Source organism: Cyanistes caeruleus, unplaced genomic scaffold, assembly GCF_971803275.1.
Source record: "Cyanistes caeruleus unplaced genomic scaffold, bCyaCae1.hap1.1 HAP1_SCAFFOLD_81, whole genome shotgun sequence".
Taxonomy (NCBI): domain Eukaryota; kingdom Metazoa; phylum Chordata; class Aves; order Passeriformes; family Paridae; genus Cyanistes; species Cyanistes caeruleus.
In genome coordinates this window covers 989,336-1,012,439 of record NW_028255891.1, presented here as the reverse complement: position 1 = coordinate 1,012,439, position 23,104 = coordinate 989,336, and the positions used below count along the sequence as shown (strand labels likewise).

General features: G+C 50.7%; 1 protein-coding gene across 1 annotated transcript in view; it reads left to right on the top strand.

Moving 5' to 3' along the window:
• LOC147646729 (maestro heat-like repeat-containing protein family member 7) overlaps window positions 1-17,917 on the top strand; it is a 90,854-nt gene extending 72,937 nt beyond the window's left edge. Inside the window, exon 16 of the mRNA XM_086873050.1 lies at window positions 17,475-17,917. Within this exon, the coding sequence (XP_086729176.1) occupies window positions 17,475-17,674 (200 nt within the window). The 3' untranslated portion in view covers window positions 17,675-17,917. The remainder of the gene's footprint in view (window positions 1-17,474) is intronic.
• Window positions 17,918-23,104: the final 5,187 nt, after the last annotated feature.

Here is a 23,104-nt window from a genome sequence, read left to right as displayed (position 1 = left end):
AAAGATTTTGATTTGCTCAAGGAGCTCCCTGGACTTCTTGCTTATGGGTATGCTCAGGGTTGTTTTCAGAATCCCCATACAGTCCATGAATTAAGTGAGTGGCGAAAGTTTGGAGATAAATTGTGGGAAGCTACTTTAGATGATGATAAAACTGCTAAAAAATTGAGAAAACTGTGGCAGACAGTTCATAATGTTCTTTTGCAGTATCAGGCTGAACAGGCAGCTGCTACAAAGGCATCTGCAGCATGTCAAAAAATAGATTATTAGAGGGAATTAATGAGTGTCCATTGCCACCCGCCACGAACACAGTAATCTTGACCCCCCCCCACGCAGTCACTGACCCCTGCTGCCGCTGCTAATCCTTTTGTGCCATCTCCAATTCCTTCACCCACTAACCTTGATTCTGGAACGGAGCCTTCGGCACCGTTACCATCCTCCCCTATGGGAAATAAATCTGTCCCTGGGGTAGGGCGTGAGTTAGGTGAGGCTATTGCACGGGAAAGAAGGGAGACATGGGCTACGTTGGCATGGAATATTTTGCAAGAGGGAGATCAGGAAATAGCAGATGATGTATTGGAAGTAGCATGTCCTGTAACCTTTGCACCGATGCAAGGGGGAGGAATACAAGCTCAAATTACAGCTTTAGATTGGAAATGGTTATCACAGTTGTGATCTACAGTCAGTCAGTTTGGAGTGACCAGTGAACCGGTTAGACAGATGATTGATTATTTGTGGGGTACACAGATTTTGTTGCCTGCAGATTGTAGGAGTATTATGAAATTGATTCTTAGTCAGCATCAGCAGTTGTTGTTTAATGCACACTGGCAAACTTATTGCCAAGAAAGTGTAAATGTGCAAAGACAGGCAGGTGATCCACTGCATGGGCTAACTTTGGAAGAACTTAGGGGATTAGGAGCATATAGTCAAGTGGAAGCACAAGCTATTTTGGGACCAGATAAGTTGAGAGAAGGAATGCGGTTAGTGCGAGCTGCATTTGATCGGATTAAGGAGCCAGGAGGTATTCCATCTTATATGGGTATTAAACAAGGGCGAGATGAGCCATTTGGAGCATTTATTGATAAAGCAGCTGCAGCTATAGAACAGGCAGGTGTTCCTGAATATATGAGGGGAGCATTATTAAAACAATGTGCATTACAGAATTGTAATCCAGCAACCAGGTCAGTTTTAAATTCCCTAAATGCTAATTGGACTATTGAGGAGGCATTAGAGAGGATGTCTAATATACCGGTGGGCTCACAGGCAATGTTAGCCCAGGCAATTAAAGAACTGGCATCGAATCAGAGTCAGGTTTTAGCAGCTCTTGCACCCCTACAAGCAGCTACAACCAACAATGGCAGGATTCCAGCCTCCCGACTCAAATGTTTTTGCTGTGGCAACCTTGGACATATTCGAAAGGAATGTACTGTACCATCTGTTTGGTGCAATCAGTGTCGCTCCAATACCCACACTGATAGTGTTTGCCGCCGGAGATCGGGAAACGGGAAGGTCAGCGCGAGAAGCCGCCGCACCAGGACACAAATAGCAGCTGCTGGAACATCAGTGCAACTTCCCTCCAGCCTGCCACAGCAGGGAGCCTCGGCCTGGACCTGGCAGCCTCAGTGACTGTGGATTTATTGACATCTCAGCCCTACAAGATTCCCACGGGAATTATGGGACCAGTGATAATAAATGGAAAAGCTGTGGGTGCAATAGTGTTGGGACGTTCATCTGCTAGTCTAATGGGATTGTTTATTTTACCTGGAGTAATTGATGTGGACTGTTCTGGTGAAATATATATCATGGCATATACACTGGCACCACCAGCCAGAATTGATAAGGGACAGTGAATTGCACAACTGGTGCCAGTACCACAATATACCCATCAATTGACACCATTGAAAAATCAGTCACGGGGTACGGGTGGATTTGGTTCTACAGGAGGACTTACATTGCTTACCCTGGGCTTAAAGACTCAACCCAAGCAAAAAGTTGTTCTCAATTATAACGGAGAATCCCACCAATTAGAAGGACTATTGGATACTGGGGCAGACTCAAGTATTGTTGCTCCACAGTATTGGCCCCAGGAATGGCCTTTGTTGCCTAGTATGGTTACTGTTACAGGGGTGGGAGGCTTAACTTTGGCAAAAAGGTCTCCACAAATCCAGATTCAATTAGATGGGAAGGTCATCAATTCTGTTTTGTCAATTGTTCCATTACCAGACAAGGTTCAATGTCTAATAGGGCGAGATATTTTGTCCCAACTTGGTGTTACTTTGACCAATGAGCACCCTTTAGAGTAGAGGCCATTGTTTGGACTTTCCCACTCCCACTTAAATGGATAATTCAGGAACCAGTATGGGTTGAACAGTGGCCTTTAAAAAGGGAAAGTCTGCAGCAAGCTCATCAATTAGTGCTGGAACAATATCAACAAGGACATTTAAAGTTGCCAACAAGTCCTTGGAATGCCCCTATTTTTGTTATTAAAAAGAAATCTGGAAAATATCGATTGCTGCACGACTTACGTGCAGTAAATGAACAAATGGAGCCAATGGGGGCACTGCAATCTGCTTTGCCCAATCCTGCAATGTTGCCAAGAGATTGGCCCTTGTTAATAATTGATTTAAAGGATTGTTTTTTCACTATCTCACTGCATGAACAGGATACTTGCAGATTTGCTTTTACCTTGCCCTCATTAAATCGAGCAGAACCAGACAAGAGATTTGAATGGACAGTTTTACCACAGGGTATGCGTAATTCTCCTACCTTGTGCCAGCTTTATGTTGATAATGCTTTGCAGCCACTACGTGTTCGATGGCCTACAGCCATTATTTATCACTATATGGATGATATTCTTTTTGCTCAGTCACAACCTTTTGCAGATAAACAAGTTAAGGACATTCAAACACAACTACTTCAGAATGGACTGGTTGTTGCACCTGAGAAAATACAGCAGTCATCCCCATGGAAATATCTCGGGGGGACTTTAACTGAGCAGTATGTTGCCCCTCAGAAACTGTCATTGAACATGTCACTTCATACTGTTCATGATGCTCAGCGATTGCTGGGGGATTTGCAATGCCTTAAACCTGTTGTGGGTATTCCTAATGAACTTTTACAACCCTTATGACCTTTGTTAAAAGGTACTGATCCTACAGCACCTATACAGGTCACCAGTGAACAAGAAGAAGCTCTCAATAAAATAATGGACTGTATCCAGACAGGTGTTGTTTGTAGGCGAGATCCAGACTTGGACATCAACCTTTCTGTATGGTTTGGACATCAACATCTCATCGGTGCTTTAACACAGCAACAAAAGAAAACAGGGGAGATATGGGTATTAGAGTGGTTATTAGCACCACTACAACAGAGACATACCTTAATTCAAAAAATTGAAATTTTAGCAGATTTAATAAAACAAAGGTAGAAGCGATTGTGACAAATTATGGGTGCAGATCCAGCTGTAATTCAGATACCAATAAAAAAGGACACTTTAGACTGGTATTTAATTCACAGCTCCACACTGCAAGAAGCATTGCTTGACAACAGCAGTGTGGTCAGTACTGAGGAGGTGCCTCGAATACCACTACGATGGATAGGCCAGCAGAATTGGATTGAAAAGCCCAAATGATCATTTGTGCCATTACCAGGGGCATCAACGGTGTTCACTGATGCTGGAAAGAAATCTCGCACAGCTGCTGCTACATGGCAAAATTCAGAAGGACAATGGAATCATCACATTATTCCAGCTCAAAAGGAGGACACATTACAAACTCTGGAATTAGTCGCTGTTGTTTGGGTTTTGGTGCAGTTTAAGGGTCCTGTTAATGTGGTAACTGATTCTTTATATGTTGCAGGAGTGAGTGAACGTATTGAAAACGCAGACATAAAGGAAGTAAAAAATCCTCGTTTATATGAACTGTTTTTGCAGCTTCAAAGAGCAGTAAAGTTGAGGACTGCTGCCTTTGCTATTATCCATATTTGTAGTCACAAATGGGATGTGGGTTTAGGAGAAAGAAATGCTAGGGCAGACCGATTGGTCTATAAAGATCCAAAAACAGGACTGTGGGGAGGTCCCAGCAAGGTACTGTATTGGGGACGTGGTTATCTTTGTGTGTCTACCCCCACAGGGCCTGTCTGGGTGCCCAGCCGATGGACTAAACCTGCTGATCCCAGGGATTTACCTTCAGCTGATCCAGAAAATTCTGCAGATACTTCTCGCTCTCTGCCAGCAACATAGAGACGGGATCTGATGAACTCTCACATGCAAATCTTGTGTACAGTACCAGAGTGTGAATGTTATCCTTTTGTATGTTACATTTGTAAAGTGTGTAAAGAAAAGTGGTGGGCACATTCTAAGTGGGGTCGATCCCCAAGAGGGATTTGTACAGAGTGTTACAACTTTGAAAGAAATTTCACTGAGGTTGCATTACAGGGAGGTATACAAACAGGACAATTTGAAAAAGGATCTGATAGATGGTGGGAGATTTATGCTTTTGGGATAAACCCAGAAAATTATTGTTATCATCCTAATACCCCTTTGCCGTATATTATTGAAATAACCACAATACGCTGTCGTAAAACACTTACACAGGTCAGGTGTGATATTCCAGGGGTAAAAAATAAAAATTGGGAGCAATTCTTAAAACGGCAGTCTCGAGAGAAAGGGTCTTTCCCTGAAAGTTATCCCTGCTGCCGAGAAGATGGAACACCCCGTGGTTCGAAGCAACTGAATCGACGCGCGAGGCAGAGGGGTAAAAGAAAAGGGAAGCAAGATCTCCCATGGGATCCAGCCAAGATGCTGGCTGAATTGCCTACAATCTTTTTAAAGTCCTTAAGAGACTATCTCTGATTCGGTTGTTGTAGTGGTTTACCATGATAAAGGGAAATGAAGGGCTCTTGATTGACATTGATGAAAGACAAAATATGTGGATAATGTGGGCCAATCAAACTGGACAAGATAATTTTTGCCTTTCAATGGCTACCCCTTCAGATCCTTTTCGAACTTGTTTAGTGGGCGCACCTTTAGAGGATTCACTCAATGCCACAATGTTTAAAAAATGGACAAAGAATTGGAAAATGCCCAAGGAAGCAAACAAAACATTATGTGAAATCCCATCAGGTAAATTCACGATCAATATTTGTGACACAGGTTTAATCCCAGCAAATCCCATTGGTGCTCAGATTTGGTACATTGCTACAGGTTTAAATGTTACCGGGTCAGAATCACGAGAGTTAAGACTGTTAGGCTCAGCCCCTAGCAATTATTGTTTAACTTTTGTCAATTGGGCTAGGAACAATCATGCAAAAAGGTCTCATAGGCCAAATGGTACAAATGTTTCTCCACAAAATTTGCTATATTTGCAAAATAATGATGCATACTGTGGCAATTGGTCTCACAGGGTAAATTCTAGCAGTTCACCTCTACAATTACCACCTGGTATTTTTCTAATCTGTGGAGATCGTGCATGGCAAGGACTGCCAGCAAACATTTATGGAGGGCCTTGTTATTTTGGGAAATTGACATTGTTTGCACCCACTATACAGCAACTATGAGGAGCCAATAGAACCAGGTTACGAACAAAGAGAAGTGTGTTCCAATTGGGGCCAGAATGCAAGGATCAGGTTGAACTTTGGGAACGTCCTACAGTGATTGTGTCATCTCTTTTTACACCTGGAGTATCTAGTGCTCAAGCCTTAACACAGTTACGATGACTGGCATGTTGGACAGGAAAACAGTTTAATATTACATCAAAGGTTTTGTCTGATTTGCTTTTGGATATGAAGAGTGTTAGGCATGCTGTATTGCAGAATAGAGCTGCTATTGATTTTTTGCTATTGGCACAGGGCCATGGCTGTGAAGACTTTGATGGAATGTGTTGCATGAATCTTTCTGACCATTCAGTGTCTATTCATGCTCATCTCCGACAACTACAGAACAACATGAAAATATTAACCATGTAAACAAATCCATTAGAGGAATGGTTTCAATCCCTAGGTCTCACAGGATGGTTAAAATATTTGGCACAAATGGCAATTGTTGTTATATTGATCATTGCGATTGTGCGACAGTTTATTCCTTGCATACTGCAATGCTTGCAAAACATGATGACAAGGGCTACTTCTACAGTTTTGTTAGTACAAAAAGAAAACAGGGGAATTGTAGAGGAATGGCTAGAGAGCAAAGGTCATGTTCCCATGCAGCAGTTAGCTGGGAAAGAATGAGACAATAGAGTACAGTTGGTGTGAGATGCTGCAAGGTCAGGAAGGCCTTAGTGATAACTGTTAACTGAGAACAGGACGCTGTGATCAGAAGAATGTGAATTCAGCATAGATGAGCGATCACAGGAATGTTGAATTAGGTGGAGTTGACCTTAAATAAAAATATCCAAGAATGAGCTTGCTTTTGCACTATGTATGAGCCTAATTATTGATGCTATATAAGTGGTTTTAGAGTTACCAATAAATGAGACTTGCTGATCATTCATGTTGAGTGCTGCATTTCTCCCGCCAAACTCATCATTTAGGTCCAAGTTCCAAACTGCAAATTTTTACACTCAAGACACAGTCATGAAGAACATGTATTTCAATTTTCTATTCCTTTAACTGCAGTGTAAAATATCTTAATATTGGAAAACATCCATAAAATCTCTCAAGGAAGGCAGCTAATGGATCCTTTTCACTAGCACGGGTACAAACTAAGAACTAAAATCAAAGCTGAGTTCTCTTTTTCAAAAGATCAGTTACCTCTTTCTTACTCCAGTGTTATCAAGATTCTTCACTACACTTTTGGGGGTAATTTTTATCTTTCATATTTTTTTCGGGGTTTTTTTGTTTGCTTTTGTTGTTTTTGTTGGTTTTTTTTACAGAAAACATGTCCTAGAAAAGGCATGTCCTTTGCTCCTGGTTCCCGTGTGGAGCAGCTCCCTTCCCGCTGGCTGAGCTGCTCAGGCAGAGCCCGGCAGCTCCTGGCCCTGCAGGGCTGAGGCTTTTCCCCGTTGCTGGGCACAGACTGATGGAGCAGCAGTGCTGAACACGGGCACATGCAGAGGGAGCAGAGCAGCTGCCTTTGCCCACCTGAAGCTCCAAGGCCAAACTCTGAGCAGGCACGGCTGGAAGAGACTCGCAGGCTCCCTGTTGGCTCTGCTGCCCCACTTGTGCCCGGCCCAGCTCTGCGGGAGGCAGAGGGAGAACAAGGGGCAGCTCCCTCCCAGCCCCAGCCCAGGGACCCCTCCAGCCCCGGGCCTTGGGCCACTGTCAGCACCCGCTGCTCCAGCCACGGCTTCTGCTGACACTGACAGCAACAACCAAACTGGGGCTGGTCCCGAAGGAGCAGCAGCAGTGCCTGCATCTGATCCCTCAGTCTGGGGCAGCCCCCTGGGGGAACAGAGGGCACAGCAAGAGGGACAAAACCAGTCAAGGTCAGAGACTGGGAAGAGCCAGAGCTGGGAGCAGGAACAGCTGCTTCATTGAATCCTGGAGAAAGCTCTTGGCTGGGTCAAAGCACTGAAAGTGTGAAGAGCAGAGAGGAGGCCACACCAAACAATGCTCCTGTTTTCACATTTCCCCTCTCCGTGTCCCAGAAGGAATTGAATGAACTTATTCTTCTCTCCCAGTGGTCTCCTTCAGCTTGAGCAGCTCAGCACCAGGAGCTGAAGGAGCTGAAGCCTCAGGCCACAAGAGCTGAGCAAGAGGGGGCTTTTGGACTAAAGTAATGCTGCTAAGTAATGGACCTAGCTGAATGCAGCAGATAGAATCCTGGTATTATAGAATCCATTCTGCTGGAAAAGACCTCTGAGCTCATCCAGTCCAGCCAGTCACCCAGCAGTGTCAAGCCCCCCACTAAACCTCGTTTCTGATGTGCCAAGGTCTGCACAACAGGCCCTGAGTGAGGCCTGAACAACAGGCCCTGAGCCAAAGGTGATCTCTGAATGAACCTTCCAGCCAAAGGTTATCTGTCCATCTGCTCATTACTGAAATATTCATGGTAATGAACACTGTGATAGATGTATCCACTCATCAATGAAACATGGATTGACCTTTCTGTGTTTAGAAGCCAGACAAGGCCATGAAATCTGACATCTGGCCTTGTTTGGGGTGTATGGTCAGGGTTGACTCCCTTGGTTCCTCCTTGAGGCCTGGCCAGGCTTCTGTAGGGAACCAAGAGGAGGATGAAACCAGATATTCCCACACCAGAAGTGCTGTCAGTTTGTTTATTCAGCACTATCAAAGCTGGGCCCTCTCTCACAGCGGGGTAGGAGCCTCACCTGTGGCTGGAGGCACCTGCAGCAATTCCCAGTGTCTGGAGTGGCTCTCCAGCCCTTGGCTGTGACAGCTTCCCCAGCTGATGGGTGGATCTGGGGATGGCAAAGTCTGAGGGGAACTGGTGCTGGATCTTTGTTAATCCCTGCAGGCAATCTTTGGCACTGATGATTGGATTCATTGCTGAGCTGCTCCTTTTGTCATCTTTTGCTGCTTGGAGCTGCAGTAAGTGACACTGATTCCTTCAGGTGGTGTTTGTGCCTTTGGTGCTGACTCTGCCTGCTGCTGAAACAAAACTGGCAAAGTCTAGCCAGATCACAACAAAATGTCACTTTTAACATGTAAATGTAAGGAATCAGTCCCATCTGTAATTCCCAGAAGGGAAGCTCTCCCCAGAGTTCGCTGGCTCTGGAGTGGGGCTGAGGTCAGAGCACCGTGCGAGCAGTGGGGCAGTCGGTTAAAAGAGGCTGAACTGCTGGATGTCTTAAAATGCATCCAAACATTGCATATGGAAAAAGGAAAAGAACTCATGGGTTTGGGAAGACGAGGATGGATTTTGTTAACAGCACCAAGAGAAGGAACAATTGTTTTCAGAATGCTCCCACGTGGAGTGACAGAAGAAGGTTTTAGTCTTTAACTCAGGTTAGTTTGTCCAAGTAAAATAATAATAACAATAGCAATAACAACAATAATTATAACAACACAATAATATATATTTATATATATAACTAAAAATCGATAATGTGAAATAATGCTGACAATTCCAATTTGTTAGCTTTGGCTGCTCACTGTAACACTAAAATACCCTACAAAAAAGGACTAGCAAAGACCCAAATGTCAATGGTAAACTTTGTGAATTGTATACAAGGAATAAAGGAGGAAGGGATAAAACTGGCAATTTTTATAGGGTTTGGCAATGCTGTGATGTGGAATGCTTTGTCTGTTCCTGGGAAAAACACAGTGATTAAGACTGCTGGGTTTTTCATGTACCACACTATCTACAAGCTGCAGGATTGGTTGAACACTTGTTAAAAGAGCAGTTGATAAAATGAAGAGATTTTAAGATGGGAACCTGTCCCGGTGGAGAACCCATCTCCCAGATGGGCTCCATGCCCTTAACAATGGGCCCACTGGGAAATGGAAACCCCTGGGTGTGCACGGCTGCACCCAATTTGCAAACACAGCCATGGACAGTGAGACTTGGGCTGCCTGGGAAATTGTTCTGGCTGTGATGGCCCCTGCCAGGGCCAGCCCAGAGGCTGCAGGGCTGGACCTTCATGCACTGGAATTCATTAGGAGAAATCAGAAGCAAATGACAGTTTACAATACAGGAATAAGAATTCAGATTCCTCCAGGACACTTTGGTTTGATAACTTCTCACTGGAGCTTGGCCTTGCAAAGGGTTCATGTCACGGGAGGAGGAATTGATGCAGATTATCAAGGAGAAATTGAAGTAAGTCTGTTAAACAATAGTGAACAAGATTTGGTTTTCCACCACAATGCAGGGTAATACAGTTATCAATATTGCAGTTTTAAAAACAATTGTAAAAAAAGGACATCCACCTGAAATCACCTCCATTTGTGGAGATAAAAGGTATGGATCCAGCAGTCTTAATAAAGGAGCCAGAGTGTGGGTCCAGAGGCCAAATGGCCCTCCCGAGCCAGCTGAAGGAACAGCTCTGGGCAAAGACAACACTGTTTGAATCCTGAGACCTGAGCAGGAACAATGGGAATATGTCCCTGCAGCCAAGTGTTCTCTGCCAGAACAAGTCGATGGGATGGGATATTGTTTTACAGACCCTGCCAGACCAAATCTCCCTGTTTGCCCCAATGGCCCCTTTGGAAAATGCTCAGATCCACGGGGCTCCATGTGAAGGCTGATGTGACCCTGAGGGACTTCCACACCAATTCCAGCCAGGAGCCTGGCTGTCCCTCAGGGACTGGGACCCGGCACCTCTCCAGCCGAAGGGAAAAGGACCCCAGCAAGCCTTGTTAGCCACAGACAGCGCGGTAAAGCTGAACAGCAAAGGACCTTGGGGACATTATTCTGGAATTCAAAAGGTGCCAGCTCCATGGACAACAGAATTATTGTTCCTAACGTGAATGAGGGTGAGGGAAAAAGACTGAGTAAGCTTGTGATGGTAAAGCACAGAAATCCTTTCACATTGTGGCCTCCAGCTAGAACAGGGCTTGGTTTCTCCGGAAGGGAAATCTCAGTCAATCCTGTAAAACTGATAATTGCATTCCTGTGTTCCACAGCACAGTTTTCTGTCAGTGTCCCTGCACTGGATCCGTTACAAGTCAGAGCCCATTGACAGAGTTTTGGCCACCCCACAGGGTGAGCCCTTCGAGGGAACCCCATTCCTCCCAACCTGAGCAGAGAACATACCCAGCAATTAGTTACATTGAGTATTTTGGCTACTTGAGTTTTAAATTTTCAAAATAATTTTGATGACTAATGCCTTGATTAAATTCAGAGGTGGTTCTGGCAAACAAAGATCCTGGCTGACTCTCAAGATACAACTTACAGGTGTTGGGGGTTCGGTGTCCTTTATTTTCTATTTAGTTCTGGCTTGCCTGTGGAATTTTTACTCATGACTTGCAGGGAAAACTTAACTGCGGGTACCTGGTGGGTGCTTGAGGAAAAACAAAGAGTTTGGCTGGGCCCAGGGGGGGAAGGGGGCAGGAAAAGGGGAGGGTGGGGACAGTTTGGTGGCTTCTTCAGCTTCGGAGAAGAACACTTTGGGTACAGAGCTGTTGTGGTGGGGAGAAGGGAATTTCGCCATCACCCAGATGGAGCTGCTGCTTCTTCTCCTTCTTCCCTCTTCATTTGTGGCCTCGCACCCCCTGTCCTGCTGGGACGTGTGGCAGTGCCAGCCACCGCCACGGAGCTGCTGATCCACCTCAGCCACTGGCCCGGGATCTCAGCTCATCCCTGCTGTTCCAGCTGAGTGTTCCTCAGAGCCCTGCAGGAGCACCAGCACTGACTGCCAACCCGAGGGGGTTTGTGAAACAAAGCCTCTCCTCCATCCTTTCCCGTCTCAGCCCAGAAAGCTGTCACAGGGTCCCTGGCTCTGTTTTCTTGCTAACGCTGTAGTTATTGTTGTTTGTTTGCCTGGTTATAAATATTAGTAAAAAACTGTCATTCCTATCCCCAGATCTCTGCCTGAGAGCCCCTTGATTTCAAGATTATCATAATTCGGAAGGAGGGAGTCTACATTTTTCATTCCAAGGGAGGCTCCTGCCCTCCCTAGCAGACACCTGTCTCTCAACACCGTGACATTTGCATGAGAAAATTTTACAAAGTTTTCAATAAAATTCTTATTGATAAATTTGCCTCCATTTCATTTCTAACAAGCTGTTCCTAAAGATCCCGTCAGGCTGTCTTAGACACTTTGGGCAAGGGATTCCTTCCAAGCTGGGCCACTTGGGGGGGGGATGGGGGCGGCCCCAGGGCGGAGGGCAGGGTGTGCAAGGGCCCTTTGTGACACGCTGCAGCACGGTCACTGTGGGATGGTGGCAACGGGAGCAGATGTCAAAGGGCCCTTTGTGACACGTGCTGCCATAGGAGCTGGCGGTGACAGGGCCACGCCACAGTGCTCGGTGCACGCGACGGGTCAGGACGCGCCAGAGCGGTGCTGTGAGGAGCCCCCGCACAGCGCACTCCTTTGTGTCGGACCTGGAGCTTTTCTGAAGCACTATTCCTACAGGTGACCTCGAGGCCAGACCACAGGTCTTGCTGACTTGTGGCCTTCCCGAGGCTTCCTTCTTAAGGTTCTCTTGAGGGCAGACCGTGGGACTTGGTGACCCGGAGCTTTTCCGACGTGTCGCCCATCCCTGCAGTCTCTGCCCTTGAGACCAGACCACAGTCCCTGTCGAGGAGCCTCCTGTCCTTGTGGCAGGAGCCCTCAAGACCCAAGTGCAGGACTCGCTGTCTTGCAATCTTGCCAGGACTTGAGTCCTGCAGGTGCCTTCCAGGCACGACTGCAGGACTTGCTGACTCTGAGCTTTTCCGAGCCATCACTCCTGCAAGTAGCCAGAAATCCAGTCACTGCCATGGAGCAGCGACCCCCAAGAGTGCCCAAGTTGGCCTGGCTTGAGGAGCAGGAAGAAGAAGGCTCTGGAGCTGTCCTGGCACAGGAGTCTGAAGAGGTGCAGGACTTCCAGGCACCACAGGAGGGTGAGTTGCAGAGCTCGGCCTTAGGGCTAGTGCCTGTTGCCAGCTTGGCCCCATCCCATTGCATGCCATGCCATCCCCTGGTGCTGTTCCTATGGAAAGGATGGGAGAGTCCGAAAGAAGACAGGGAGCAGCGACCCCCAAGAGTGCCCAAACTGGCCTGGGTGGAGGAGGAAGAGGAGGAGGTCGAGGAAGAAGGCCCTGGAGCTGCCCCAGCACCAGAGACCGAAGAGGTGCAGCAGTTGCAGCCGCTGGAGGAGGGTGAGTGGCAGAGCTGGGCCACAGGGCTGGTGCCTGCAGCCATCTTAGCCCCATCCCATCCCATTGCATCCCATCTCATCCCATCCCACACTGTCCTGTGGACACACACCCATGGACAGCACAAAAAAGGGGCTGGGGCTGCCCCCGCAGCAGTGGCCGTGCTGCATCCCCTGGGGCATCCCAGGACTGTCCCTGCCTGGGGAACGCAGGGCTGGGCTGTGCTCTCCGGCCTCTCCCGCAGCCCCTCAGCTCTGGCTGCTCTTTGCCAGATGCAGCCATGGACGGCACACAAGAGCAGGACACCGCCCGTGGCCGCTTCCGCAGAGCAGCGCAGGTACCTGCAGCCATCCCCACCTGCGCTGGGCCTGCTGGCACTGCTCAGCCCAGCACCGCACTTGGAGCACTCCATGCAACTTCCCTGCCTTCCTGCCCTTCTCCTACAGTTTCTTTACCAATACATCAAGAGAATTGGCAAGGAAGAGACCAGACCTATGGACACTGAGGTCAAAGCATCCTCAGAGGTCTTGGTAGAACAGAGCAGCGCTGCCCAGCTGGATCTGCTTGTAGAGACGGCTCTTTTCAATCCAGAGCAAGTAAGCAGCCTGTGGCCAGCCTTTGATCCTCCAGCAATTGCTTGGCTTTCCCAAGCCACGCCTGCTGCTCACTTGAAGCTTTTGAGGCCATGGCAGTGGGCTGGAAGAGAAGCACTTGTCTGGGGAAGAAGCTGGGCACATTGCTGACTCCCTCTGCTAGCATTCCAAGTCTCCCTGTGCCTTCTCCAGGTGCCCGGCGTGGTGAGGTACATCCACCAGTGGCTCATGGCCAATGAGGCTGCTGAGCACAGGATGGACTGGGCCCTGATGCAAGTGGCCGAGGCAGAGCCCGATGATGTGGCCATCACTCTCCTGCGGGTGGCCCCAACGTGTGACAGGTATGGGGCCCAGCTGCCCCGAGGCCTCAGGGCTCCCCAGCCCATCACCCTGTACAGCCCGGCCCAGGGCTGTGAGCAACACAGACTTGCAGGGCCCTCTGGCTGCTCCCTTTGCTACAAAGTCGGCCTCCGAGCCCACTGCCATGCTGCCAGCCTGCCCCTCAGGGGCCTGTCCCCACAGGGCTGGGCTGCCTGGCTGCTGCTGCCGCTCAGGGGCAGTGGGCTCAGGCAGAGCTGGCGGCCAGCTCAGCTCCCCGCTGCTGCCCAGCCCACGGTGCTGTGTCTGACCCCGCAGAGCTGCTATGGCCATGTGGACGACCATCTTGCTCTCGCCCTGGATTTCAGAGGAAGTGACACCGCTCCTCATCAATGTGGTGGGGAGCTGGCCGCAGAAAAACCTGGGCACCTCTGATGGGGACAAGACGGCTGTCTTTTCCCTGACTGTGAGTTTCTGGAGCTGGCCTTTGCTCACCGCAAGGCCAGCCGCCTCTCCAGCAGCTCTGTTGCCTCCTTCCCCCACTGCATCTCCCTGCTTCAGGCACTGGCCGCAAACCTGGCCTAGGGGCAGCTTCAGGGCCACCAGGCCCGCTGCTCCCCCTGCGTCTGCCCCGGCCTCTCCCTGCCACGCTCAGGCCCTGCCACACGGACGCCCCGGCACTGAGCGCTGTCTCGGGCTGCTTTGTCCTCTGCAGGCAACTCTGGTGATGTGGAAGATCCTCCAGGGGCCCTGTTGCCCACAGATCCTCACAGTCTATTTCCCCCGCCTCTTTGTGCATCTCCTCTTCCAAACGTACTTCAGTACTTTGTATATGACAGAGGACGTCCATACCTTCTGGAAGGAATGCCAGGAGCAACACGGCCTCTCCACCAGCCCCAACAGGTGCTCCATGCCACTCCTCCTGTCCCTGCCACTTCCCCAGCCTCAGAGCCAGCGCTCCCAGCGTCACCTGGGCTTTGCTGTGCACACAGGTTTGCAGTGCAGACCCTGAAGGCCCTGCTCTGCAGTCTCCACTTGGAGCATGTGGTGGTGGCAATGGAACGCAAGCGTGGCTGGGACACGCTGCTCTGTGCTGACACCCACCACTATGCCATGGGTCTGCTGGCCAGGTGAGCCCCCCTTCTCCCCACTGCCTCTGACGTTTGTGCCCCCTGCCCGGGATGCCCCCCACAGTCCCCGTGGCCATGGGCCTGAGGGCCTCGTCACCGAGGGATGGCCAAGGAGACTGCAAAAGGATGTGAGAGGAGGGTGCCCAGGAGCAGCCACATCTCACGGGCCCAAATACCCTCACAGGGCACTGGGGCAATAGGACAACTGTGTCCATCAGTTCTGGGAGAGGTTTTTCGCACCCTTGCTGAGACTCTTTCTGCCATTTTCTGCCTTCCAGGGTAATGCGCCGTGCATCCGCCCACTTGTGCAAAAGCATCTTAAGCTACCTGCTTGAGGTGCTCAGCAAACCGTTGCCACTCTGGGATGTCTCTGCCATGGCATTCCTTGTGGAGGTGAGCCTGATGGCCAGCACTACCTCGCTCAGCTCCCTGCCAGCCCTGTCCCCTAGCATAGCCACAGCTGCCTGGGATGGCACCTGCGCCCTGTGCTGCTGCCTGGGCCCAGCCCTGCGCACTTCCAGGCTCCTGCCGGCCAGCTCCCCTCTCACTGCCCTGTGCCTTTCAGCTCCTAGATTGCCTGGACTTGAGTGACTGTGGTGACAGCCTAATGGAGATCTTGTATAAGTACCTGTGGTACAACTCCACAGAGATGCATCACCAGGTTCTCAGGGCTCTCCTCCTGCTAAAGGACCGTCCCTCCATGGTGAGAAGGGGGCAGCAGCTGAAGCTGTGTGGGCAGCATGAGGCTGGGCAATGCTGTCACTTGGCCTTGGCTGGCCTTTGCCTTGGGCGCTGAGGCAGCTCCTCGCAGCTCTCCTGCCTCCTGCTTCAGCTGCCCGAGTGCTTTGGGACAGCCCTTTGGCCTCTGGGCCCTGCGGCAGCTGCCCGGGCTTTCACACCCTTGTGTTCTGCACAGGCCGAAAGAATTCAGAGCCTGACAGGAAGACTAGTGCACCTCCTGTGGGACTTGGACAGTGACGTGGCCAGGATGAGCATTGCTCTCCTGAGCTATATTTTCTTGGATGAAGACACCCCAATATCCTGGCGCAGGGCCCTGCAGCTGGCTGAGCCGCTCCTGAAACTCCTGGACAATGTAAGGCTCTGTGCCCCAGCCACGGCCACTGCCTGCTGCCCGGACACTTTGTGCCCTGTGCATTTGCAGGCCTGCGCCAATGTGGGCCACAAGAAGCCAATGATGAGGTCATTTTTCCTTCCTTTCATACAGCCTGATAGCCAGGTGCAGCTGCTCTCCATGTCTCTCCTTCGAAGAATGATGTCGTCGGCAGAAGAAGAAGGAAGAAAGCCCCTGAAGGAACGAGTGTACCAGAGCCTGCTCCCACTCTTTTTCCACTGCCAAGATGAGAATCGGCATGTGGCAGAGGTGAGGACTCCTGGGCTGCTGCTGCGCCTTGGCAGGGGGCTCAGCTGCCTCCTGCCCTGACGCAGGCTTGCAGGCTGCAGCCTCCTCCAGCCTTTGGCACTGGGACACTCCTGTGCCCTGCCTTGTGGGGCCATTTGCGGCTCTGCTGCTCCCCAGGCCTCTCGGACAACGCTCCTTCGCGCGGCTGGCTTTCTGAAGAGGACAGACCTGGAAAAAGCTGTCAGGAAGGAGAAACTGTGGAAGTTTGCCAGGCTCGTGGTAAGGGCAGCCTGGAAGTGCCAGCCTCAGGCTACAGAAGCCCCCTGGCCCCGGTGCTCAGTGTGTGGGGCTGGCAGCTGTGCCTCTGCCCACTGCTGCAGCCGGGGGCCGCACGGCTTCTTCTGCAGCCCCCTGTGGCCCCGAGCCGGGTGCCGATGGAGCCCCGGCCCAGCGGGGCTGCGGGCCGGGCCGCCACCGCGGCTCCCCGGGCAGCAGCCGGCCCTCTGCCCCCTCCAGAGCCCGGCGCCAGCGGCTGCTGGCCGGGCCTCAGGGCTGGCCGGGCACGGGAGGCCGGGGCTGGCCGCAGGCAGCAGCGCCCGGCCGAGGGGCAGAGCCCGCGCCAACCCTTCCCTCCTGCCGCTCTCTCCAGCTGGCCGACCACAGGATCCCCTTGGCCGAGCACCTGCGCCGGGCCCTGCAGTACCTGCAGGACCCACAGGAGACCCTGCGAGCGGCGGCCATCAGGGTCATCGGTGAGTCCCGAGCCCGGGCTCCCTCCCCGCCCCGCCGCAGCTCGGCCCCAGCCCCGGCTGCTGCCCCGGCAGCGGCACCCGGGCCCGGCGCCCTGGAGCCCCGGCTGCCCTCGGGGCTGCTGCTGCCGGCCTCTGGCAGCCGTGCCCTTGGGCTGGGTCAGGATGCGGCAAGGGCCCGGGCTGAGCCCTGCCGGGGCAGGAGGCCGTGTGGCCACAGGGCTGGCAGCGCCGCTGGCAGGGAGCTGTGCTGCTGGGACCCTGACAAGCTCTGTGTTCTCAGGGATGGCCGGGGAGCAGCTGAGGGGGCAGCAGGCAGAGCTCCAGGTCTTGTGCAGAGGTGAGCCACGGCAGCAGGCTGACAGTGGTGGCTGTCGGGGGCAGCTGCAGGCCCTGGCCAGGCTGTGGAGGGCTCTGCTCCCTGTGCCGATGAGGGACGGCGTGGGCAGAGCACAGTGAGATTTCAGGGCCACGTGGGGCATTTGTGGCCAGCAGCTTCGGGCTGACCCCCTTGGTCCCTGCTCCCTCCTGGCCAAGGCAAGAGCCGGCTGGCATGGCCCTGGCTGGGGGCTCTCGCTGGGCCCCCACAGCTCTGGGATCTGACCGTGGCTCTGTTTGTCTCTCTTGCAGCCCTCGAACGCCTGACAGAGGACAGAAGCGGTGCCGTGTCAGACCTGGCACTTGAAACGCTGTATGTCCTCCGGGCCATCCAGAGTGCCCGATACTCCATTCTCCAGAGGATGCAAGACCAAATCCTCAGGGCATGGAGGACACGGCCACGTCTGTCGGGCCTGGGCTGGCTGCACTGCTGGAGATGTGGTCAGAGCTGACCTGAGAGGCTCTGTCTTCTGGGGCCACATGGGCCAGCCAGGATTTTTTATTTCATAAGGGTTGTTCTTTTCAATTTTTCTCTTCTTTTTACTATGTAAATAATATAGGATATGTTAGGGCTGAGAGGCTCTATCTTCTGGGGCCACATGGGCCATCTGTTATTTTTTTTTTCATAGAGATTGTTCTTTTCTTCGTTTCGTTTCCATCTAGTATGTAAATAATATAGGATATGTTATAAACCACAAGAGTCCCAAGACCTTTCTTTTGCTGCCCAGGGTGTGTGGGGCATAGGGGAAGAGAGGGAAAAGGGTTCTTGTGTTCAGCAACCTGCCGGGGCGTTCAGTGGTGCAGGGCAAATGGCCAGAAGCCCCTTGGCCTTTGGTGGTTGTGCTGAAGCCACAAGCCCTGTGGCAGGCAGGAAGCGCCATCTGTGTCCTGCTGCCTGTGTGTTGCTGCCGTGATGGCTGAGGAGCTGCTGGAGCTCCTGTGGGGCTGCGGCGCTGCTGCCGGGCCAGGCTGGGGGAGCCCCTGAGGGCACGGGGTGCTGGGAGGCCGTGAAGGGATGAGGGGCTGTGGAGGCCCAGACGGGACAAGGCAGTGGGAAGGCACAAGGGGGATAATTGAGGGAGTGGGTGGCAGGAGGTTCCAAGGGGACAGAAGGCCCTGGAGGAGCCGGGGTGGTGGGAAGGCCTGAGGAATTGGGTGTCAGAGGCCATAAGCAGCCCCCAGGCAGCCGCCTGGTCCCTTACACCTGGCTGCTCCGGTGCTGCCCCAAAATGTCCCCCAGGCCTGCAGCAGAAGGCCTGGAGGCTGGGACACCACCCCAGCGGGAGGGTGGGGACAGCCCGAGGTGCCCAGGCTGGGCTGGCTGGGGACATGGAGGGCAGGGGGTGCTGCCAGGCCACGGCCACTGGGTGCTTCCAGGATGGGGCAGTGGGTAGAGGCTGGGCTGGCGGCCAACCCGGGCCCTCGCGGCTGCCCAGGCCACGCTGCTGTGACCGAGGCCCCCCTGACACAGAGCTCGGGGCCCACAGAGCTGCTGCCACCATGGGGAGGGTGGCGATGTCTCCTCCGGCAGGGCTGCCCAGTGGCTGCTGCCCAAGCGGCTCTGGAGCCCACAGAAACAGCAGCAGAGTGTGCCCAGGAACAGCAGCAGCCCCAACGTCGGCACCTGCGCACTGAGGTGTCCGCAGCAGCCGGGTGCCAAACAGGGGGAGGCTGTGGGCACAATTGCCTTTGCTTTGGCAAAACGCTTGAGCAGAGTTGGCCACAATGGCTTTCTCTTCACTTGCAGCCTCACAGCAACGCTTGCCAGCTTCAGCTGCAGCCTGTGCCCGTGACTGACTTGGGTGGCCGTGCTTGAGGGCGAGCTCGCCTTCCACACTCAGGTGTCCCAAGGCAGCGGCACTGGCACCATCCTGAGTGAGAGAGAGAGAGAGAGAGAGAGAGAGAGGGAGAGAGAGAGAGAGAGTCTGATGGGGCAGCTGCCCTCCCTCTCATCTGTCCAGGCACCTTGAAGTCACATGAAACCAAATCCTGCACTTGCTTGGAACAAAGGAAGAAGCAGCATGTGCTGAAAAAAAGCAGGGACTTACACGGCTCAGTTTTGCTCTCCACTTGGGCAATCCCAGAATCCCTGAGCACTTGGTGTTGCAAAGTATCATCAACATCATCCAGTCTCCAAGCACCCTGCCATGGGCACAGGTGGTGTGCAGGCACAGGTGTCACTAGAATTGGGAGAACACTTTTCCATGTTGACCTTTTCCTCTCCTGGATTTCAAGCAAAGATGAAAACATCATCTGGTGAATGACTGAATAATGTAGCTCACAGAACTAGGAGTAGGAGTCTCCAGTGGCCCATGCTGTGGTCATTCAACCATTGTTAGATTGTCCAGTTGGAGCTCAGCGCGGTGCAGCCCGGGCACAGACACCAGGCTGGTCCATTTCAGCATCCCAAAGTCTTGGTGGCTCCCTGTGCACCCATTGTCTCCTGAATCCATTCTTGAACTCCCAGTTACTGCTGTGCAGGACATGAGAACACAGGAGCAGCTTGTTTGGCTCATTCTTGCCTTTGCTGCTCCTGCCTAAAGGAATCATCAGGACTATATGCTGATGGAATGGGATCGCCGAACAGCAGGGACTTTGTCTGTAGTGTCTGAAACTAAAACCTTGTCTGACTGTTCAGACACTCAAAAATCCAGGGTGAGAATGACAGCTTTGGTATGGAAGAATCCTAGAAATCTTGACTTGTGATTTTTCTAGTCAAGGATTTGAATGCCAATGTGGAAACTACCAAAATATTCAAACTTGTTTTCATTGGCAACCCCTTTGAAATGGCATCAGCAGACCTCCAGGGGACAGGGTATGACAGTGGGGACAGTACTTGGCAGCTCATGGCTTCAGATGTGGGAGGTAAATATTTTGCCTAGGTACACATTTAAGTTCAAGTTTTCCCAGGGTTTGGATTGACTCGTCATTGCAGGTAACTTTAATCAATGCAAAAGGATTAAAAGCAGAGTTTCTGGAGAATGTGCACTAGGGAGGAAATAGGGAGAAAACCTTGAACACAGCCAGCAGGCTCTGGAAAAATTTATAAAAGTTAAAATTAAAAATAGATGTAGTCACTATTCACACTACTTTGTGACTGTTCAGACAGGACTCTTTGTGTCTGGAGGTGATCGTAAAACATTTTAAAATCTTAGGAAATTCGGGAACTCAGAAAGAAAGTTAGGCATGGCAAGCCCTGGGAAAAGTAGGCCCGGGGAAATGTTAGGCCTTGTGCTCGCTAAAGATCATGTGAAACTGCACCTGTGTAATCAATATATGATAAATGATAGAATTGTTAGATGTGATTAGATATAATTATTGTTTAAAGAACATGAGGAACAATGTTAGGGGGCTGGGGTGGGATCACGAGAAATCCATGCTTGGGTAAAAACAATGCATACAATAGAACAATGTAAGTTTAATAATTAATATCTAAGTTGTATAACCATAGAGTATAAAACATGTTCAACTCAAAAGCAAGATGGGTCAGATTTGGGTCTGTGTACCCCTGACACCCAGAGCTCTTCAATAAAGCACCTGCATATAATCATTGTGTGATGATGTGTGTTCCTGAACTCTAACATTTTGGTGACCCAGATGGGACCTTGTGAGTGCTGCTGAGCGAGCTCGCGACCCGATCCTGCTCCAGCCGGCACCGAGGGATTCTCGGGGAGCCCATCGGCCGCGACCGTCTGCGCTGCTCACAGCGTCCCCAGGAGAAGAGGTAAGGTGCTTTCACTTTGGTTTGGGTGCCTGCCAATAAGACGCAGCAAAAGCTGCGCTTGGTTGGGCTAAAGGAATTCCTGTTGGGATTGCCTGGGCGCCGTCCGTCAGACGACTGCGAAAGCGTTGCAGGTTCGGCATTTGTGGTGTATTGTAGTTGTGACATGGAGAAGCTTAAAGGGGTTTTGGACAGCAATGCTCTCATAGCAGGTACTTCTCCTTTGGGGTGCTTATTAGCACACTGGAAACAAGGTCACTTTGGGGAAAATTACTTAAGGCTAAATTAATTTTGGCGAGATCTCCCCACGGAAAAAGACCCCTGTGACACTGTCTCATCTGTTGGTAGCTATAACCTCTCTCTTTCTTTACTTTGTTTTCTTTCTCCTCTCTCTCTCTCTCACTCCCTCTCCTCTATCACATAACCCTTGTTATCACTAAAATAAATGTACATTATTGCTGTTGTGATTTCAACTGAAATCCCTTTGTGTCCTTTTTGCCCTCTGAGATCAAAGAAACTTCTCGCGACTCCCACTGGCGTTAGCGAATCGTGACATTTAAACTGGAGTCACGGACAGGATTTCTGACAGACAGAAGGGGCTGCAGGTTTGTTGTGCAGTCTGTATTAGGGGAAAGATGTTTTGCTCCAGCCGCACCCAGCCCGACACTCCCAAAAGAGTGAGCGGTGTCTAGAAAGCAAGGGGGGCAACTCGAATTTCCCACAAACTGCACACGCCGAGGTGAAAAGCACCCCACACTCCCTTGAGGGCTCTGTCTGCAGAATTTCACAAATGATCTCTTAGTGCAAAAGGGTGGGAATGTTTTTGTTGTTGTTGTGTGTGTGAATTTTGAGTGCTTGGTGTAGCAAAGAGACAATCAGAATTTTAAACTGAAAGAGTGCCTCCCAAGCAGATTTGGTCTTTTTACCCACACAGGGAAGCAAAAAGCAGTGTGTGTGTGTCTGTGTGTGTGTGTGTGTGTGTGTATAATTGAAGTTTATACCTCCCTGTAGTGGTTTTCCCTTTGTAAAAATGACTGAAAAGGGCAGTGCAGAAGTTAAAGCTGCATTTTATGCTCTGTTAGCAAAACACAATGCCAGACCTTCTCCAAGAGGGGAAAAGCAGGCGCTTAGTTACTGGTTTAATTTGGAAAATGTGATTGGTAGAATGTGTTCTTTACAAGATGAAAGAAAATTTAAACTGGGCAAAAATCAAACTCTACTCTGCTCAGTTTTGGGAGCTTGTTTTACAGCAGCTCTAGAAACTGGCTTTAAGCAAAGAAGTGAGGAAAGAACTAGAATAGACTCCTTCTAAAACCTAGTTGAAATTTTGCAAAAACAATTCAATGAAGAAAAGAGTAAGATCAATCTGTTGCGAGCAGCCCTCCAGGATGAAAATTCAAAAATGCTGACTCGCTAAAAGAAACAGAAGAGGGGGAAACCCCTCTCCTGAATCAAATTTACCCTCCAAAAGAGCTAATTCATTCCAGTAGAAATGATGGACCTGTAAAAATGGCAGAAGAAAATTCAGAGAAAGCAAAGGTGTTAGATGCATTGGTTCTCTTAAGGAAAACCCAGACAAGAGAAAAGAAATCTCTCACTGCCAGTATTGGTGGTCACTGGAGATAAAGAAGGGGGTCCCCAGCAAGGTAATAGATGGCTTCTCACTTCAAAGTTGAGTGAAGTTGTTTCTAATTGGCACTGTCCCAAGTTCATTGTATGGAATGCCCCATTGGATAACCCAGCACAGCTCCACAGGCTCTGGGCTGTGAGCCAAAGCCGTCTCCTTCTCAGCTTCTGGGAGTGGAGCCCAAAGAGCCTCAGAATCAGGGAAACTGGGAACTCTGCCTCTCCTGGGTGAGCAGAGAGGCAGAGGTTGCTTTTATTTCAAGTGCTCACTAGAGATAACAAAACTGGAGACATACTGATTACAGCAATAGTGTGTAGAGAATATTTGAACACAAGGTGGGCATGATATTTTAGTAAAGGCCTGTCTGCACAAACCAGCCTTTGGTATAAGTTGTGATATTAAAGGCTCATGTCCTTGAAACTTTCCTGAAGCAGAGAGAATGAAGCAAAACAATATCCTTGTGTATAAGAGAAAAAATGTAAACCTGTGTGGATTAACCAAGAGTAACTTGCTTAGCCCGGGAACCCTGTAAAA